The sequence below is a fragment of the Podarcis melisellensis genome, assembly GCF_964234715.1.
Source record: "Podarcis melisellensis genome assembly, chromosome: 4".
Lineage (NCBI taxonomy): Eukaryota > Metazoa > Chordata > Lepidosauria > Squamata > Lacertidae > Podarcis > Podarcis melisellensis.
In genome coordinates, this window is record NC_138531.1 from 46,263,200 (window position 1) to 46,281,535 (window position 18,336).

The 18,336-nt window shown below is 40.8% G+C and overlaps 1 protein-coding gene across 1 annotated transcript in view; it reads right to left on the bottom strand.

Annotated features, from left to right (window-relative positions):
- CFAP47 (cilia and flagella associated protein 47) overlaps positions 1-18,336 on the bottom strand; it is a 200,419-nt gene that overhangs the window by 161,898 nt on the left and 20,185 nt on the right. Inside the window, exons 15-23 of the mRNA XM_081908931.1 lie at positions 17,448-17,692; positions 16,133-16,263; positions 15,438-15,560; positions 14,949-15,080; positions 13,220-13,297; positions 11,861-12,005; positions 6,858-6,946; positions 5,726-5,891; positions 1,388-1,488 (exon numbers count right to left, since the gene is read on the bottom strand). Coding sequence (XP_081765057.1) covers positions 1,388-1,488; positions 5,726-5,891; positions 6,858-6,946; positions 11,861-12,005; positions 13,220-13,297; positions 14,949-15,080; positions 15,438-15,560; positions 16,133-16,263; positions 17,448-17,692 — 1,210 coding nt within the window. The remainder of the gene's footprint in view (positions 1-1,387; positions 1,489-5,725; positions 5,892-6,857; positions 6,947-11,860; positions 12,006-13,219; positions 13,298-14,948; positions 15,081-15,437; positions 15,561-16,132; positions 16,264-17,447; positions 17,693-18,336) is intronic.

An 18,336-nucleotide genomic window follows, 5' to 3' on the forward strand; every position in this document is an offset into this window, starting at 1 on the left:
TGGAGGTAGGCCCTAGAAATGTCATCCATTTGGTTGATGCCTGCTTTGATAGACTTAAGTCTTGTTGTGGAATGGCAAAATGAGTAAGGATATCAATGTGATCACTCTACAATGCCCTCTCTGCTCTGGTGAAGCTCAGAATGTTCCTTGGTACTCTGGGCTACGAAACAGGCTGAACAACGGTTGGTGCACAGGTAGATCCAGTCTCATAGTGAAAATAACCAAACACAGATTGGAGCACATAATGGTACTTACCATGTAGTATGGATAAGAGCTAATAAACTATAACTTAATTCACGTAAGACAGAGGTACTGTGGATAGACAGCTCTTCAGTCCAGGAACTTGGAAGATAGTCTGTTTTGGATGGGGTAGAAGTCATCCCCCCCAATACAGTAGGTGCATAGCTTGGATGCACTCCTTGACCTTGGTTGTCATTGCAGATACAGGTGACGTTGGTGGCAAGGAGTGCCTATTTCCAGCTACAACTGGCTGACCAGTAAGGCTGTTATTGAATCAGGATAGCCTGACATCCGTAACCCATGCTCTGGTGACCTCACTTTTGGATTATTGTATAATTACAATGACTCCTACACAGGGCTGTCTTGAAAACGGTTTGGAAGGTGCAGTTAGTGTAGAATATGGGCTTATTCACACTTCCGTTTGTCCCATGATTTCTAGGCATGGGTCCACCAGGTTTTTCTTTTGTCCTGGCTCTTTCCCTGAGAAACCTCACCGTTTACTGCTGAATCGGAACAAATGTCAATTCAGTTTTCTGTGGGTTGGTGTTTGCTCTGATTCAGCAGTAAGCAGCAGGCTTTCCTGGGGAAAGTGGTGGGACAAAAGAAAAACTGTGTCTAGAAATCACAGAACAAACAAACGTGTGTATGAGCCCAATGGCTATCAGGTTATTTAAGTGGAGCAGAAAAATGGAGTCATGTAACAGCAGTCCTAAAAGCTCTGCACTAGCTTGTCTGTGTGCTACCAGGCTCAATTCCATGTGTTAGTGGTGTTTTACAAAGCCCTGAATGGCCCAGAGTCCAAATAATCTGGAGAAGCTCCAATACCAGCCAACTTGATCCTTAAAATCATCAGGAAAGGGATTGTCTGCTTGCGGTCCCCACAGGAATTTTGAGTGAGAAGATGTGTAGAAAGACCTCTACGGTAGCATCAACACTGGAATGATCTCCTCTTAGAGATGCATCTGTTTCCCTCATGGTTGAGTTTCAGACCCAAACTGAAAATATTTTTATTTGCCAAGGCTTTTGTCATTTAACAAACAGAAAGCACATTTCTCATGAACAATAAATGTACCTCCGTTTAATGATTCACTACAGAACAAGAGTAAAGCAGAACTGGAAGATCCACTCATCTCTGTAACATACCTACCTTTATGTTACTGCTGTCACTTATAACACCTAACTTCAAACTTCTCCTACAATACTGAAATATGATTTCTAAAGGAGAAACTTGCAGTGGTGGCTGTAATACTGTAGAAAGAAAAAAAGACACAGTTATTTTTAAGCTCTGGACAAATGCTTCTGCAAGTATCCTTTGTTTAAAACCTATAATCACTTAGACGTTCCTGGAACTGACTTACTTTCACTGTTTGATTGAGACGTTGGCTCAAATGTCACAAATCTGACCCTCCACAAGAATATGCCACAGGTTCTCACAGTCTGGACTCTCTTCTTCCTCCCAGCAACTCAAACATAGTTTGCTCATTTCCAGAAGGGCAAAACAAAGAGTACTGTGGCAACTTTGCCACAGAATTGTTGAGTAGTTTGAAGGCTAATACCATTATTGCGGTATAAATTATAATACAGCACAGACCATTTCATCAAGCGTACTCCTGCAGCATACCGTGATAGAGAGGAGGAGGGGCACTTCAAGAATGGCATGGTTCAGTCACATCAGTTGGGCCAATCTAGTGCTCCTGCTGGCATGTTTGTGCCATGCCAACTTCACCGTCATGCTCCTCCCACTCTCTGGTATGCTGCCATCTGCTGCTGGCCATATGCAGGGGTGGTGTGCCCTGTTCACCACCTGATGTAAAACAAGAACGTGCTGCCACACCACTCCACTGCCACAGCCTCCCTTCCCTGGGTTGCAAGGCTTCTGGTGAGATCTTGCGAGGACTTTTGCACTCCGTGAGATCTTGCAAGATTTCAGCAAGATCTCATCGGAAACCAGTGCTGTTGCCGGTGCCACTTCTCTGCCAATGGCAGCAGAGCGGGCAGAGTGCCCACAGTGGCCTTCTATTGCCCAAGACAGCTGCATCACCCTGCCTCACAGGTGGGCCAGCTCTGGCTATATGAGAGTGAAGTCAAAGAGAAACAACATGCTGAAAGAACAAACAGTGACAATTATGGGAAAGCAAAGTACAGTAATGACAGTGACAAATTAACAAAGCAATGTTGCTGTTAACACAAACATCCTGCCATTAGTTCGCCAATTAAAACATGTAATTTAATAAAAATGTATAATCTCAATCCAAGGTGACAAAATTGGATTGCTTGCTGAGTTCTAATTCATTTGTTTGTTTGTTTGGGCCATTTTTATGGTCAGTTGCAGGGTGTTGGTAGGTTGAAATGTTCCCCCCTCCAGGTTTCTGGGTACTGTCAGTGCTGAATCAGATTGTGTTAATTTATTGTTTTGCCTAGAGATTGACCTGTTTGTCCTACATAGAATGCAAAAGGGCATTTCTGACAGATTATGATCCCTCTCATACTAGAAGATGAGCAACTAAACTTTAATTAGTCACTGCCATTTTTTTATGATCTGTTCCTTTTGAATATCATTTCACTGTGCCCTCACTCTCCTACATACTGTCCCACCAAAACTTGTCAGTTTTGGACTATACAATGGATCTGATGAAGTTGAGAGTGGTCTACAAAAGCTTATGTCGTAATAAATTTGCAAGCCACAAGACATCTGAATCTTCATAATTTGAAGAATTTGTAAACAGTGACTTGGAAGCAGGCTTAATTGTAGTTTGCCGATCTAGATGTCATAACAAACTATGGTTAAAGAAAATCATTAAGCATTGGAAGAAATCTGGGCAGGAGAGAGAAGAAAAGAGTAGAATTATGTGAGTCTACGGCATGATTCCAGCCTTGAAACTATGGTATGCAGGACTAGGTTACAAGGTCTGAATTGAACCTACGTATAACGAGCATTAAAAATTTAAATTTGCATCCAAAATAACAAGAAGAAAATAACATTAAAGCACACAATAATTAATAAAAGGGATGTCTTTTCGTATACCTATCACGACGAAGTCAGTATCTCCTTCTTTTCAAATGAATTTAAAGCAAACAATACAGTATTCTTCAAAGACAATGGGAAGTGCTTTAGAGTTGCTGCTAATTAAGTCAAACTGAACTGAAGTAGCATTTAAATCCATCTATTTTAATCATAGTCAAAAAGTAATTTTCACTAATGATGGAGAGTTCAAGTCATACTATTTTCTCTGAAACCACTGAATGTCATAAACCCATTATTAGCCACTCTATTATTGTAATGGCACTTACATTTTACATAAAAGTGTATTGATTATGCTTGCTGCTCAAATTTAAGTATAGATAAAGAAATAATAGAAACAGAAAGAAACAATAGCATTACTTTTTATTTCATAGAGTAATTGCTGCATTGAAATAAAGAAATAAAAGTACTATATACAGCCTAGAATTTGATAAAATACTTTTAAGGCTGTGGTGCTATGCACACTTTGAAATGACTTTCTTCTGAGTTAGTGTACCACATCTGCATTGTGATCGTTATTAAAGCTAGCTATTACAATGAAAAAGGAAAGCTCGGTGGAAGAGGGGACCAACTGCTACAAGAGCCTATCAGGCATGTCTTATAACCGATTCACCTTTACATCATATGACGGTATCTTGCACCCAATTCCTAAAAATCTGCAACACTTACAGCATTGTATTTGGTGGCATTATACAGTCGTACCTTGGTTATCAAACACCTTGGTTCTCAAACACCAAAAACCTGGAAGTAAGTGTTCCGGTTTTTGAACATTTTTCGGAAGCCAAACATCCGATGTGGCTGCCGCCTATTGTTTCCGGGGCACCTGCACCAATCAGAAGCTGCGCCTTGGTTTTTGAACATTTCAGAAGTCAAATGGACTTCTGGAACAGATTAAGTTTGGCTCTTTTGTTTTTGCTATTTATTTTGCGTTTTTGTTTTTGAGGTTTTTCCGGCTAATTTGTTTTTGTGACTCGGTGAAACCCAGTTCAGCTACTGATGGATTGTGTGACTGCGGAAATGGATAGAAGTCCCCCATCCAAACAATGACTATCATCAGTGCAGGTAAGGGGAAAAAAATAATGTTAATTTTTATCATCTATAATACTGTCTTATTTATTTTATAGTACAGTATATTGATTATTGCTTTTTCATTTGATGGATCAATGGTCTTGTTACTAAAATACATGTTAAATTGCTGTTTTAGGGGTTGTTTTTAAAAGTCTGGAGCGGATTAGTCCTTTTTGCATTACTTTCTATGGGAAAGCGTGCCTTGGTTTTGGAATGGTTTGGTTTTGGAATGGAATTCAGGAACGGATTAAGTTTGAGAACCAAGGTACCACTACACTGGCATAGCACATTGTGCTATAAAGCTTATACCTGACTAAAGAGCTTCAGGGATTTTTCTGATTGGTCCAAACAACTACAGCACAATCCTATGTACACATGCTCAGGAATAAGCTTCATTACTTTCATTTGGGCTTACTCCCTGGTAGGGATGCAGAACACAGAGAAGTGGGGTACAATCAGTGCTTGATCACTGAATGTAACACACACTGTGTAACGCTTGTGTAACTTTTGGTAGCCAGTTACATGTAAAACTGCCAGTCTGGGTGCAGCCTTGGAGGGAAATGCTTCTTTGTAACATGTCTCCTTCCCTATACCCAGTGTTGCACTCAAAACTAAAGAGAGCCAAAGTGAAATGTAAGTTACTTAGTCACTTTTTTCCACACTGACCAATTTCCTGTGGTTAATAAAAGTTGATACTGTTTGAAACAAGAAAAACTGCTGGGAGAGGCTGCAGAGTTAGCAAGTATAGAATGATGTGTACATAAGGGGGGAAATCAAGATGCAAAGTTTATTATATTTTAAATGCATCTAAGATTACTAGCATCATTTCCTTGCCACTGAAAATTACATCAGTCCCTATTTTTATGTGCATGATAATTGCTTGTTGAATGTTTGAGTGGACTGAGTGATGTGGTCGGTGCAAGGAGAGCGGACCTGTTGAGTTTATGGATGTATGTTTATATTAGTTTTGTGTAATGTGTATGTAAATTATTTTGGTAATTGTATGATTATATGTAAGAGCTTTTTGCATTATTTATGAGATTTTTCTAGATATATACTGTAATTATGTTGCATTTTGATTTTTTGTATAGAGTTTGCTTCCATGGTTTTTGTTTATTTTACTTATGTACATTTATTTCTGCACTCAGATATATTGCTGTTTAATTATGTTACTTAAAATGTGTAACATTATTGTCATCATCAGGACAATGTTGACAGGACAGACACCCAAGTTATCACTTGACTGCAATAACTGCTATGTCAAGGCACAGATCTAGCCCCTCTGTTCTGTCAGCTGGTTTCCCCACTTCTATCAAGAAAAAGCTCAAGGGTGCAGGTGGGAGGCAAGAGAGCTATATTGCACACATATTTATGTTGTTTCTAAGGTTTACCTACCAGTTCCCTGAACTTTGCACACTTTAGTAGGTATAGTCAACAATTGAGGCCGTGGGACAATGATATGCTTTGCTGAACCAGAAAGACTTGTTTTTTTGGTGTTCAGTGAAGGTTCATCCTCATCAGCGTTAATGTTTATTGGAAGACTGAAGTCATATGCTGCCACCTAGAGGGAAAAAGTCATCACTTTCTCACTGATAACAAAAAGGAATACAGAACACACACGCATACTGTGTGTGGGAATGCCTAAATTGAACAATGATTTTGCCTATGGACTGGAACACTTGACATACCCAAAACACATTTAATAAAAGCTACTTCAAGCCTTTACCATGAGATATTTTACACTCTTCACTGAACAGCGCTAATCCCAGATCATTGGTTATAGAGCAATTTAATATTTTTACCTACCTTCCTTTTAAAATCCACAAATTATGCTTACTTGCAAATCAGTACATCATGCACAGAAACCATCAGTTTTCTGGCTGATTTACAGATGTGTAAATCTTTAAAGACCAAACAATCACATGACATAAAAAAAAAAATCTTGCCTGACTAATTCCAGGACCTTGATTACAAATATTAGTATTGGCAGTAAAGGATTCCCAATTAGGCTATTTACCTAGGAAGACTGGTTTTCCAAAGGTAAATACCTGGACTCTCAGGCAACAGAAGCAGGGAATCGGCAAACCATTTCTACCAGGCACAGTGGGAATACTGATAACAGCTTCCTCAGAGCAGCAAAGAAACAGAAATAAGAAGTGCCATGAAAAACCCCTTACTATCCCTCCCCCTTTATGTACAGTCGTACCTTGGATCCCAAACACCTTAGTACTCAGACGTTCTGGCCCCCGAATGATGCAAACCCAAAAGTGATTGTTCCGGTTTGTGAACTGTTTTTGGAGGTTGAACGTCCAATGGGGCTTCCAAACATTTTGGATTCCAAATTCCGTTCAAATTCCAAAGTACGACGACAAGGTACATGCTTCACTGCTATACAGGCTATACAGGCTGCTATGTAGTAATTTAGTGACTAAGATGACTTCAGCAGGGGTTTTTTAAGTATTACATAGAGTTAACCCTTTTTCACATGATAAAAAATTGGTTGCTTATTATTATCTCATATACTTACTTCTTTTGGTGTGAAACTCAGTGAACAGTCCAAAGCTGAATTTTCTTCTATTATTGCAGTATAGAAACGGGGAGTTTCTGGTGTCACAGCTATCAGAAAACAGAGCGTGTTTTATATGCTGTTACCATTTGTACTGATTGGCTTTATAGAACTATGCTATTATTATTATTAGAATTTTTATTATTAGAATTTATATAAGACCCTTGATCTCAGGGCAGATCAAGAAAAAGGGGGAAAGGAATGAGTTAGGGAAGTGGATCGGTCATTTCCAGAATTGCTGGTTTTACCTTTTTGCAAGAAAAAAAAGAATTGGATTTCACCTCAAGATCGCTGTTCACTGAAGAATTTACCCATAAACTGAACTAACATAGTTCTCCTGATTTACTGTCACATGCACAGTAGTAAACAATGTTCCCAAATTCCAGCCACTTAGGATGAATGAAAAAACTGTGGACAAAAATATTCCACAATAGCTACTGACTTTAGCCACTGAGCTGATTTTTTTTGGTCCCAGTTAATGTTAACCTATTGCAGTAAAAAAAAAAAAAGTCCTACATACTTTTCCAAGCAAAAACCTCCCTAGGGGTATATCTACACACGGGGGGGGGGGGGGAGGAGGTGCTATAAATAAGTCAGAAATGAAATCACAACAACAACCTCTATGGAAAATTGCAAAGATTTTTATTATTATTATTCTCCAGCGCCAACTAGTGCTGCATGTTTCTAACACATTCAAAAAGCCGTTTTTGACTAAAGTAGCTAAGTCCCAAGAAACTAGTTACGTTAACTTTTTCTAACACAATACATGTGACTGTTTTGTGACATTTTTACCTCTCCCACATTTGAGCTCTCTTGCATTAGAAAAATTCCACCATAAAGCTATATAAGTCAGTTTCATACTAACTGTGCCTATTTATTTAATTAATATAAATATATATAAGCCATACTTTCATTTTAAAAATATAACAATGCAGTCAGCAACATGAACATGTTACATTACACTAGAAGTTGTATATGCTGTTAGGGTAGGGGTAGTACCTCTGGTGAGGGACACTTCATGCTCCTTCGTTAGCACTCAGCGCTCACCTGATAGTAGCTATCAGCATGTGACAGCGGTCACTCCCTGGTAATGGCTTTGAATGGCCAGCTAAACCAGGTGAGTGTAGCTGATGGATCTCAAGCCCCCAGTGAGTTAGGGACTTCCCCCTGCATGCAAAGACAGGCTCCAGAAGATTGAGCAGATGAGACCAATAAGAAGGCGTTTTCTGCAAGTGTTGTAGAGGGAAGTGACAGGCAGATAGGGCTCATCAACTTGGAAAGGTAGCCCATCTAGGAGAAGAAAAACTCTGATCCTAAGCCTCCTCTGCCTTGCGGGAAATCTTCAGAAGAAGAACAGGCTAAGGAGCAAACCCTGCACAAATCTGGAGTGGAGTCCCTAAAATGGCTGCATGGCACCTTGTACATCTCATTCCATTAAGTCCTGCAGCCAAGCTGGTGCCAAACATATTGCTCTGCTTTCCTGTGGAACCACATCAGCAAGGCCGAGAAGGGGGTCTTGTCATCTGGGCAACCCAGGACCTACATGCACACTGCTCAGGCTTGCACATTGTGAAGTTTGACTTCACCCCCAGAGGCGTACTCCATTGTCTCTCAAGACAGATGGATGACAACAAAAAGAATTTGCATAGGATAGAAAACGAACTCCAAAATTGGCTATGTCCAATTTTTAGTTTCTTGGAAGACTGTATATATGCATCATTTAAGCAGTGATGAGGAAAACATATATGCAGGGAAATACTAACTTCTGAATCTTACACTTGAAAACCTGGACTCTCATGTCCTAAACATACCTATAAGGAAGTTTAAAGTCTATTGAACTAAGTGAGGTGTACATTTGAGATGTTTTAAAGAGTGCTAAAGCCTCTCACAGAACACAGGGGGCATTATTCAAAACCTTTTTGTAAATAGCTACAATTGCTACAGTATTTGTATGTATTTACAATCATCTTCTTCAACTATCACAATTCTATCTCAGCCATCAACAGCAGAACAAGCATATTCCCTGTGGTGTATAAACAGCAGTGATGCTTATAGGCAAAGACAGAAGTAAACAACCTTAAGTGATCTTGACTGAGTCTAAAATGCTTCAAAGTCCACAGAAAATATCAAAAACATGAACAACAGCATATGACTTTCTGTAACAGCAGTGGTCTTTCTGAAAGCTATAAATGGTTAGCTATGTCAGCCATGGTTTCTGGCTAATATAATTTAACAGGCAAAAATGAGGGCAGCTTGATACAAGGGCAGTTGACTCATCTCCGACATAGCAAAAACAATCCAAGTAAATTTTGCCACATTGTGAATTGATGGTATAATAAGTTCATGAAGTTTCCATATCATAAGTATCCTGGTTCCTCTATGTCGTGGGGCATGTGCTGACTCCCAGTTTAGAAAAGTACTGAAGGGGAGATCAAACCAAACAATTCACCATATTGTCCTGGCTCTCACCGGATGAAGAACTAAAATTCAGAATATGATTTCTGCAAGAACCCAAAGGTCAAAGGCACAGAAGGTACATGGAATGGCTAGGCAAGCTTGCACTCCCATTGTAAAGGAGTGGGGCAGGCATGACAAGTGTAGAAAACAGGGTGCAGCTTTGGACTGGGCAAGCAAATGGGGAACTCCTCCTAGTAGGATGAGCCAGAGCCACGGTGTCCTGAGTAACAGAGGTGGAGATAGTGCTGGCTCGGAGCCAGATGACATCTGGCACCTCTTCCATAGCAGAAACTAGCAGAAGTGGAGGATTCAGTGGTGCAGGAGGCAGATCCAGGACTTTGGGCGGGATGGGTGAGGATTGCTCAGTGATAGCATGCTGGGTCCCTCCCTAGGATCCAGCTTCCATATCCTCCACAGACAACTCTCACGGGGCCCAAATGGAGCCCATTCCTGCCTGCTAAGTTCCTTCCAAGACTCCATCAGCCTCCCTTTAGCTCTTCCCATCCCTTAATTTCATCCAGCAAACCTGAGGTGTCTCCATGCAACACATGGCATCAATAAAATGGTTTGACTTCCATAACAGAAACAAAAATGGCTGCAAAAGTCAACTTTATGGGTGGACCCAGCATTAAGCACTGGTAAAGGAGTTGGTAGAAGCGCCCCTTGCACACACGCCACCCATATTGCTGCCTCCCTCCTATTCTGAAGCCCTCTTTCTACGCACACTGGGGTGAAATATGTTACTGTACCTTTAAGGTGAATAGACTTAAGAGGAGGAGGAGGAGGAGGAGTTTGGATTTGATATCCCACCTTTCACTCCCTTTAAGGAGTCTCAAAGCAGCTAACAATCTCCTTTCCCTTCCTCCCCACAACAAACACTCTGAGGTGAGTGGGGCTGGGAGATTTCAAAGAAGTGTGACTGGCTCAAGATCACCCAGCAGCTGCATGTGGAGGAGCGGAGACGCGAACCCGGTTCCCCAGATTACGAGACTACCGCTCTTAACCACTACACCACAAGAGCAAACCTGTCAGTTCACTTGTTCAATTAGAGAAGGTTCAGTTCAGTTTGTGGATTCTGTACATATATGGGGGCTTGCTTTTTAATAAAATGTCTGTCCTAAATTGTTATACTGAATCTGGAACTTCATACTGAAGACAACACAGAGTACTAGGGAAATAAATACATTGTGTGAAACTACTATGGAATATCTGAGAGCTCTGCATCCTTTTTCTCTCTCTCTCATAAGGCAGCTGAGGAAAGGAAGAGGGAGACATATGATTATAAGTGAGGGATAGAGAGAGGAAAATAGTGGTTTTAAACAACCGCACAGGTTTGAGTAAAGCCAGCAGGGATGAATAGGCACTGCAGTTTTAAACAACATCAGATTGTTGAGCAGAGCAAACAGAGGCTGCCAGTGAGAGGAAAATTGTAGTTTTAAACAATAGCAGAGGTCTGAGTAGAGCAAGCAGAGACAGAAAAAAGGGAGAAGACACTGAAGAAAAAAGTGACAGTTTAAAACAATGTTTCAGTACAGCAAGAAGGGAGTTGGGAAGAGCTCTTCTGTGTTAGCTTCCATCTCTGCTATTTCTCGCTGTTAAAAAGAAAAAACAACCACCCTCCCTTCCCAATCTATTGAGACCTCTCCCACCACTTTCCTCTCTTAGCGTCCTCTTCTAGCTAAGGCCACTGATGCTGTGCAACCTGCTTTCTTTTATGCTCCTCTGCCCCACCATGATTTCACTCACTGGATTTATGTTTATATATTTCTATACAAACCAGAGCCTAGGGCTTGCCGATCAGAAGGTTGGTGGTTTGAATCCCCGTGGCGGGGTGAGCTCCCGTTACTCAACCCCTACTCCTGCCAATCTAGCAGTTCGAAAGCACGTCAAAGTACAAGTAGATAAATAGGTACCACTCCGGCGGGAAGGTAAATGGCGTTTCCGTGCGCTGCTTGGTTCGCCGGAAGTGGATTAGTCATGCTGGCCACATAACCCAGAAGCTGTACGCCAGCTCCCTCAGCCAGTAAAGCGAGATGAGCACCACAATCCCAGAGTCATCTGCGACTGGACCTAATGGTCAGGGGTCCCTTTACCTTTTTATACAGTAATACCTCTGGTTACATACTGTCCTCCTTGTGAACGCTTCAGGTAATGAGCTCCGCTAACCCAGAAGTAGGTCTCCTGGAAGCAAACTTTGCCCCAGGATGTGAGCGGAAGTTGTGCACCAGAGGTGTGCACATGCAGCAGGAAGCCCCATTAGCAAAAGCGCACCTCAGGTTAAGAATGGTTTCAGCTTAAGAACAGACCTCTGGAATGACTTAAGTTGATAACCTGAGGTACCACTGTAGAGCATTAGAGAAGCGTTTTTCCCTTTTTTTATTCATGCAGCAACTACACAATATTTCCTTGCTTTAAAAGGGAGATTTTTAGTGTGCTTAAGCCTTTTCTTCTTTTGCCCAGACAACTTTCCCCAACTTATTATAGTTCTAAAACAAACAAATAAATACCTGTCTGCAAAGAAAAACGTAGCTCAAAGTCTTCATGTTTGGATAAATCCACAGTCACCTTGGCCCTTGTTTTTCCTTTGTTCTCAATAAGGAATGGAATTTCTTGGGTAGAGCCAACATAAACCCCGGGAAAGCAAAATGAGTCCTTTAAAAAGAAGAAATAACAAGCACTAGAAAGACCCTAGGATGAAGGTAAGGGGCTAAATCTGCTAAAAGCCATATTGAAGAAGCAACATCAAGCTGAGTAGCCCACTATTTAATACAGAACGCATGACAGTAGTTTATTATTCCATTCATTGCCTCACATTCCCAGCAGTTTTAAACAAAGTGACAATATCAGCATCAAGATGTATACATGGACCATTTAAGCTATTTAAGCCAATGTTGCTGCTAAAATACGTTCTGCTTTATTTAAAATAGCTTTATGTCATCAAAAGGGAATCTTGGGAAACAGCCTTACTTAACTGGTTTACAAACTAAGGTAGCTGTCCCTTATAATGTAGCAAGCTCACTGACACCAAGCAGGTCTGAGTTAGCACCTAGATGGCAGACCACCTGAGAATGCTGTATCAAGTGGAACAAAGGCTGGACAGAAATGAAACATTTAGTTTAGTTTATTTAAATTAATTTTGTCTTGTCAGAGTAAAAACTAGATTACACGGCCTCTGGACCTATGCCATGCCACTTTGCCCCCAAGGAAGAGCCCAGTCCTTGGAGGGATGAGCACTCATGTCGAGGATATGCCTCCGGGAGGTGGGAGGGGAGGAGGGGGTTGGTTTTGTTAAGCGCTGGGGAACGTTTTGGGAGACAGGAGAAGCCTCCAAATTATTCGGTTTAAATTTTGATCTGAATTGTAGAAGAACTTGGGAGCTTAAAAGGTTTCCATCTCCTTTGGAGAAGGTTTTCACCACCAAAGTTTGGAAAAGTTTGCCAGCATCTGTAGATATTTTTGTAAGCAGTACAATGTTTTAGCATAAACACACAGCTAAACTATTCTTTGTTTTCAGCTTCCAAACACCTACATAAAAGCATAATCCAGCCTATGTTAAACACATTTAAGCCCATGCTTAAATCGCCCCATAAAATGAGGACAGAAAAAAGTGCCTTTTTCATTGATGGCGCCCTAGTTTACTGATTAGTTTACCTACTTAGTTTACCTAGTTTACTGAGGACAAACGCCGGCTCTCTTGGCCTATAGAGCAAGATGAGCGAGCAACCCCACAGTCATCCGCGACTGGACCTAACGGTCAGGGGTACCTTTACCTTTTTAGTTTACTTGTACAAAACAGATATACAAAATCCAATTCTATGTATCCAATACATATAAAGTAAGTTCAGTGAAGAATGTCACATATTTACCATACTGATATATATGTCAGGAACATCTACAGATCCACCAATCCTAAGTTCCAAATATTTTGCATGCCGGACAGCTATCTAATTAATAGGAAAAAAGATAAGACAGTAACATATTTTGCCAGTATATCACCCTTGCAAAGCAATCTTTCTAATGTGGAACTTCCATGCTCAATTGTACTAAGACAAAGCATTTCAAAAACTGTTTTCTAAAATGCAACTGATGATATTGTGATGTAGTTCAGGTGTACAAACAATTGCAAGCTAAGATATCAAATAGTGAAGCCATTGCTGAAGCTAAATTTGTCAGAATGGGTTTTTTATGTTTACAAATTGATGTTACAAATTGATGTTTACAAATTGAGAATATGGAAGACAGCATAGTGGGAAAGAGTGAAGTATGTATTTGGTCTGGAATAAGCAAACAAATCACTAGGACTTGGCCATAACATCTAGTTATGCAAAGGCCATTATCCCAACAAACAGTGCTGTCAGGGCTAAGCTTGTCTTTACAACTGGAGTTCGGGAGCAACTCTAAAAACCTATTTAGCCCAACCCCAATCTCATTACATTCTGGTTTTGAGTTAGAAAAGCATGGTAGATTTTAAAAGCCATCCCCTTAGAGAACAGTGCAAATACAACACTCCTGTTCCCTTTAACCATGATTAAAATATGAGGAAAGGGCAGTGGAACCATATGCTCTTACATTGCATCGCCTCTCCCTGGTGTAGGAAGCCTGCCTGGAACAACTGAGCTCAGGTGATGCTTCCTCTCCCTCCCTAGAGGATTAGACTGCTTGATTCAAGTCAAGTCATGGAACATCACATAATTCCTATCTCTGGGGTCTCATTGTCCGAGAAGGATTTCACTAGCTGGGGTCTCCCAGCATGGTTTTCTGATATCCCCCATTTTAATTTTCAGTTCAGTTCCTACTTTGCCACCTTTCATCGGTCACCCTCTGGACTGGTTGCTTTTTGAGACCTTCTCCCACTCAACCTTCTAATCTTCAGCCAACCCATGCTTTTCCTGATCCTATTTTGAGATTATTATTTTTCAAGGCAAACCATCCCTTTAATCATCCTCACAGAAGCTGAGGATTCTATTATTGGTCGTTTTATGTCATTGGCAGATATAATCTGGATTACTATTTCATTGCATCACAGAAGCTTAGCCAATCAATGCAATCTTAGGTGTAATGGTTCTAGGGGTTGCTCGTGCGTAAACCGATGCCACACCTGGCTGGGTTGCCTGAGTGAACCTTTTCTGTCCGGACAGCCACTCACCCGTGGCTGTCTCAATCACTGGCAGAATCCGTCAGTGGGCGTTTCTTGAACTTCTTCCAGCAAAGAAGCTCTTTGACGCCTAGTCTCCGCCTACTCTCCCTGTGCAGAAGCCTTCTGCACAAGGAGGGTGTGGGCGGCGGAGGACCCTTACTCTCCCCGCTGGTCCCCGGCAAGAAGTCATGGGACCACCTCGCTGATTCCCCCATCTGCCCCCCTTCTCCACTGGTGCTACGCTGATTCCCTTCCCCAGAAGATGGGCTGCCTCTCCCCATCCCGGGACGCTCTCTGGAATCCCTCTGGAGCCCGCTCTCTCCCTCTGGCCCTGATGGCAGTTCCCTGACATTAGGCTTCACAGGCATTATCCAAAAAAAAGTACTTGCATATCCAAATATGAGTATTTTTTAAAAGCCAAGCAAATGTTTTTAAATAGTTATTCAATATGTTAATACCTCCACTCTGCTATCGAATTTCATTAATGCATTTGGTCTGAAATAGATGTTGATTTCAGTGTGGCCTCCAACAGGTACTACACCCTGAAAGGGAGATATAATCATTCCAGGAAGAGGATTGGCATCAATGACCTGCCAAGAAAAACATGAATCTTAAATTTTAGGTTTCTCGGCAGATATATTTTCACACCTATTTCCAGCCTCCCTGATAAAAATTTCAAAGCAGATTACCGAAAATAAAATATACTAACAATAAATATATCTCACATCCAAAACACAGAAGTATTAAAATAGGCACAAACCAAATGATTCAGTTAAACAAGAGGAACAAGGATAAAATGACTTCTGGAATAAAAGGGTTCTGAATGCCTATCTCATACAATCTGGGAGAGTGGCCTAAAATACCATTTGTGAGCACTCCAGCACTGTAGCTTTGGGGTATGAAGGCAAGAACACACAACAATATGCACAATGCTGGGTACGCCTCACCTGAAAGTATGCATGGTTATGTCCTACATTTTGGAGAATGGCTGTCTTGCAGGTAGTCAAATGCAGAGGAGCATGATTAAAGGTGATCCTTTGTTCCTTAAACTGAACACTGGTGGTGCCAAGCTAATATCGAGAAAGAAAACCAAATAATAATAATAATGCATTACCATCAGTGCACTTGTTCCAGCACACATTCAGATTCCCATTACTTCATAGAAGCTAGAATGCAAGCATGAATAAAAATAGACAATAGTTTTTAAGTAAACGGATGTTAGATTAAAAAAAAAAATCAAGGAAAAAATCCACTGTTTCTCTCATTGAGAATGGTACCTTGGCACACCTGCAGTACGGTTTTATTTTAACATTCCGTAGTTAATTCTGCTGCAGTACAGATTTCATTTTACTTATTTAAAGTTGTCATTTTGAACCAGAGTTAGGAAGCTGCCTTACACCAAGTCAAAGCATTAGCTCCATCTAGCTCAGAATTGTCAATGCTGACAGGCAGGACTGCTCAAAGTTTCAGGGAGGGAGGAGTCTTTCCCAGCCCACCTGGAGACATCAGAGTTCTCACCTGGGACCTCCGACTTGCAAAGTATGGGGTGTACCACTGAGCTACAGCCCTTCTCCAGAATCATAAGGAGTCACAGGCCACATGGAAAAAGTACTAGCCATATAGTAAAAGATTACAATGTTACCTTTGCCAAGCATTTTAGTTTTAGGGTTTTCCCCTGATGCACACACAAATCAAATTCTCCTCTTGTTGGAGCAGAGAAACTTGGGTGCCAAGCTACTTCACACTCTAGATCTTGACAGGCATCTACAACACCTAAATTAATAAAGAAAATGAATATATTACAGCTGCTAAAAATGTAAAGATTATGGAGGGTGACAAGTAATTGGAAAACTTAGCTTAAATCCTGCTCATTGTGCATACACATTGTTAAGAAATACTATTTTAGAGTCTGGGCTTCAAAACCACAAAAACTGGCATAGTGTACGAAAGTAAAATCTTAACTTGTCAAACTATTCCACATTGATTAAAAATAGGATCTGAATTAATTGGGCAATGCTCCAAAGCCAACCTGTTGTATTTCAAAGACTTAGGCAACTCTGCTAGGTTAGGTAAATGAAGAAGAACAACAACAAAAACCCTCCGCCATTTTTATTAGGCGACTGCTAGCCATAGACAGAGGGTAACAAGCCTTTCTGTTTCATTGGCTGCTTTCTGTGGAATGCAGTTATCACCTTTCCTGATACTTAAAAGCCTTTGATTACCTTGGGGGGGGAGGTGGAGACAATAAAAAGGTTGGGTATTCATATTATTCTGCTTAGCAACACAAGTTATATGATGCTGGACCGCAATCTTAGCTATGTGGTCATGGCTCAAAAAATATACTGAAAGGCAGCACAGTAATTATGACTGGTTAGTCAACTAAGATGTCATTAAGCAAGTAGCAGCCCTAATTTCGAACAGTTCGTCAGGTTAGTAACTGACCCATGTAGTTAGTGTCAGACCACAATATGGAAGACCTGGATAGACTTAGCTGGTAGAGCACAAGACTCCTAATGGTAGCGTTGTGGGTTCAAGCTCCACGTTGGGCAAAAGATTCCTGCATTGCAAGGGGTTGGACTAGAAGACTCTTGTGGTCCCTTCCAACACTACAACTCTATTAGGACCACCTCTCAGTCTAGCCTATTTCACTGGGTTGCTGCAAGAATAAAATGGGCAGTGGGAGAACCGTGTATGCGACCCTTTGGGGGAAAAGAAAATGTGGTAAGAGAAATAAATAAAAGAGTACCTTAAATACCTGCAAACATATCTGCCTCCAAATTTTGAACAATAGACCTATTCACTTCCATATAGACTTTCCTTTTGCGGAACAGTGGCCAATGTGACAGAGGGCTTCCCCTTGCCCTCCTTCAACACTTTAAATATCAGATTGCAGCATATGCCCATCACATGTTACTTTATTTTATCACTGCTTGAAATAGTCCCATAATATACTCTACCTTGCTCTGGGCATATGGAAAATGCCATTCCTTCATCTGTAATTACAGGCTTCCATGTGAATTTTGCAGGGCAGTTTCTACGATTGTATAGTGTCACTGTTGTTCTAAATCCAGTTTCTGCTAAGTAGCTAAAGGCAGGATTTAAAGTCAGTTCCCTTGTAGACATTTCCAAAGCAACAGGTACTACTAATGCTACCACTAACACATGTCCAGTGTGATGCTGGTTTACTGAATACACGAAAGACCTGTAATGCAGAAGAGATTGCATGTATGATATTAAAATGAAACATGTAATGAAGGCGATCATAAAAACATGTTAATTCAAATATATTTTAAAATACTTAACAAAAGTATATGCTTGTGACCAAATACTGGAGCATCTTAAAAAACTGGGCTTTGTAAATTATAAGACCCCTTTCCAGGGGGTGAAATCAGAAATAGTAATCTATTTTAAAACTTGCATTACTTAAAAGGTGTTTGGATCAAGGGAAAGTTCTTTTAAATAAAATCCAATGCAAATGCTTTTAAGTGTACATAGGATTGACGCCTAAATGTTATATACACATATACATATACATACATATATATGTGTGCATGTGTGTATGACCAGAGCTATAGCTAGGGAGTGGTGAGGTGGACCCCTGCCAGGGGCACAGGGAATTGGGGGGTACAAAATCAGCTAAAAATATGTCCATAAATATAAATATCAATTATTTCCTCATAATAAATGGTTTTAAATAGAGGGTGAATTGAATAGGTGGAGGGAGGTTGGAGGAGAGGTGGAAAGAAGAGCTAATTTGTCCATGGCTAGGGGGTGCAATCTGGATGGTTCTGCCAGGGGTGCAAGATCACCTAGTTGCGGCTCTGATAGTGATATCAACACAGAACT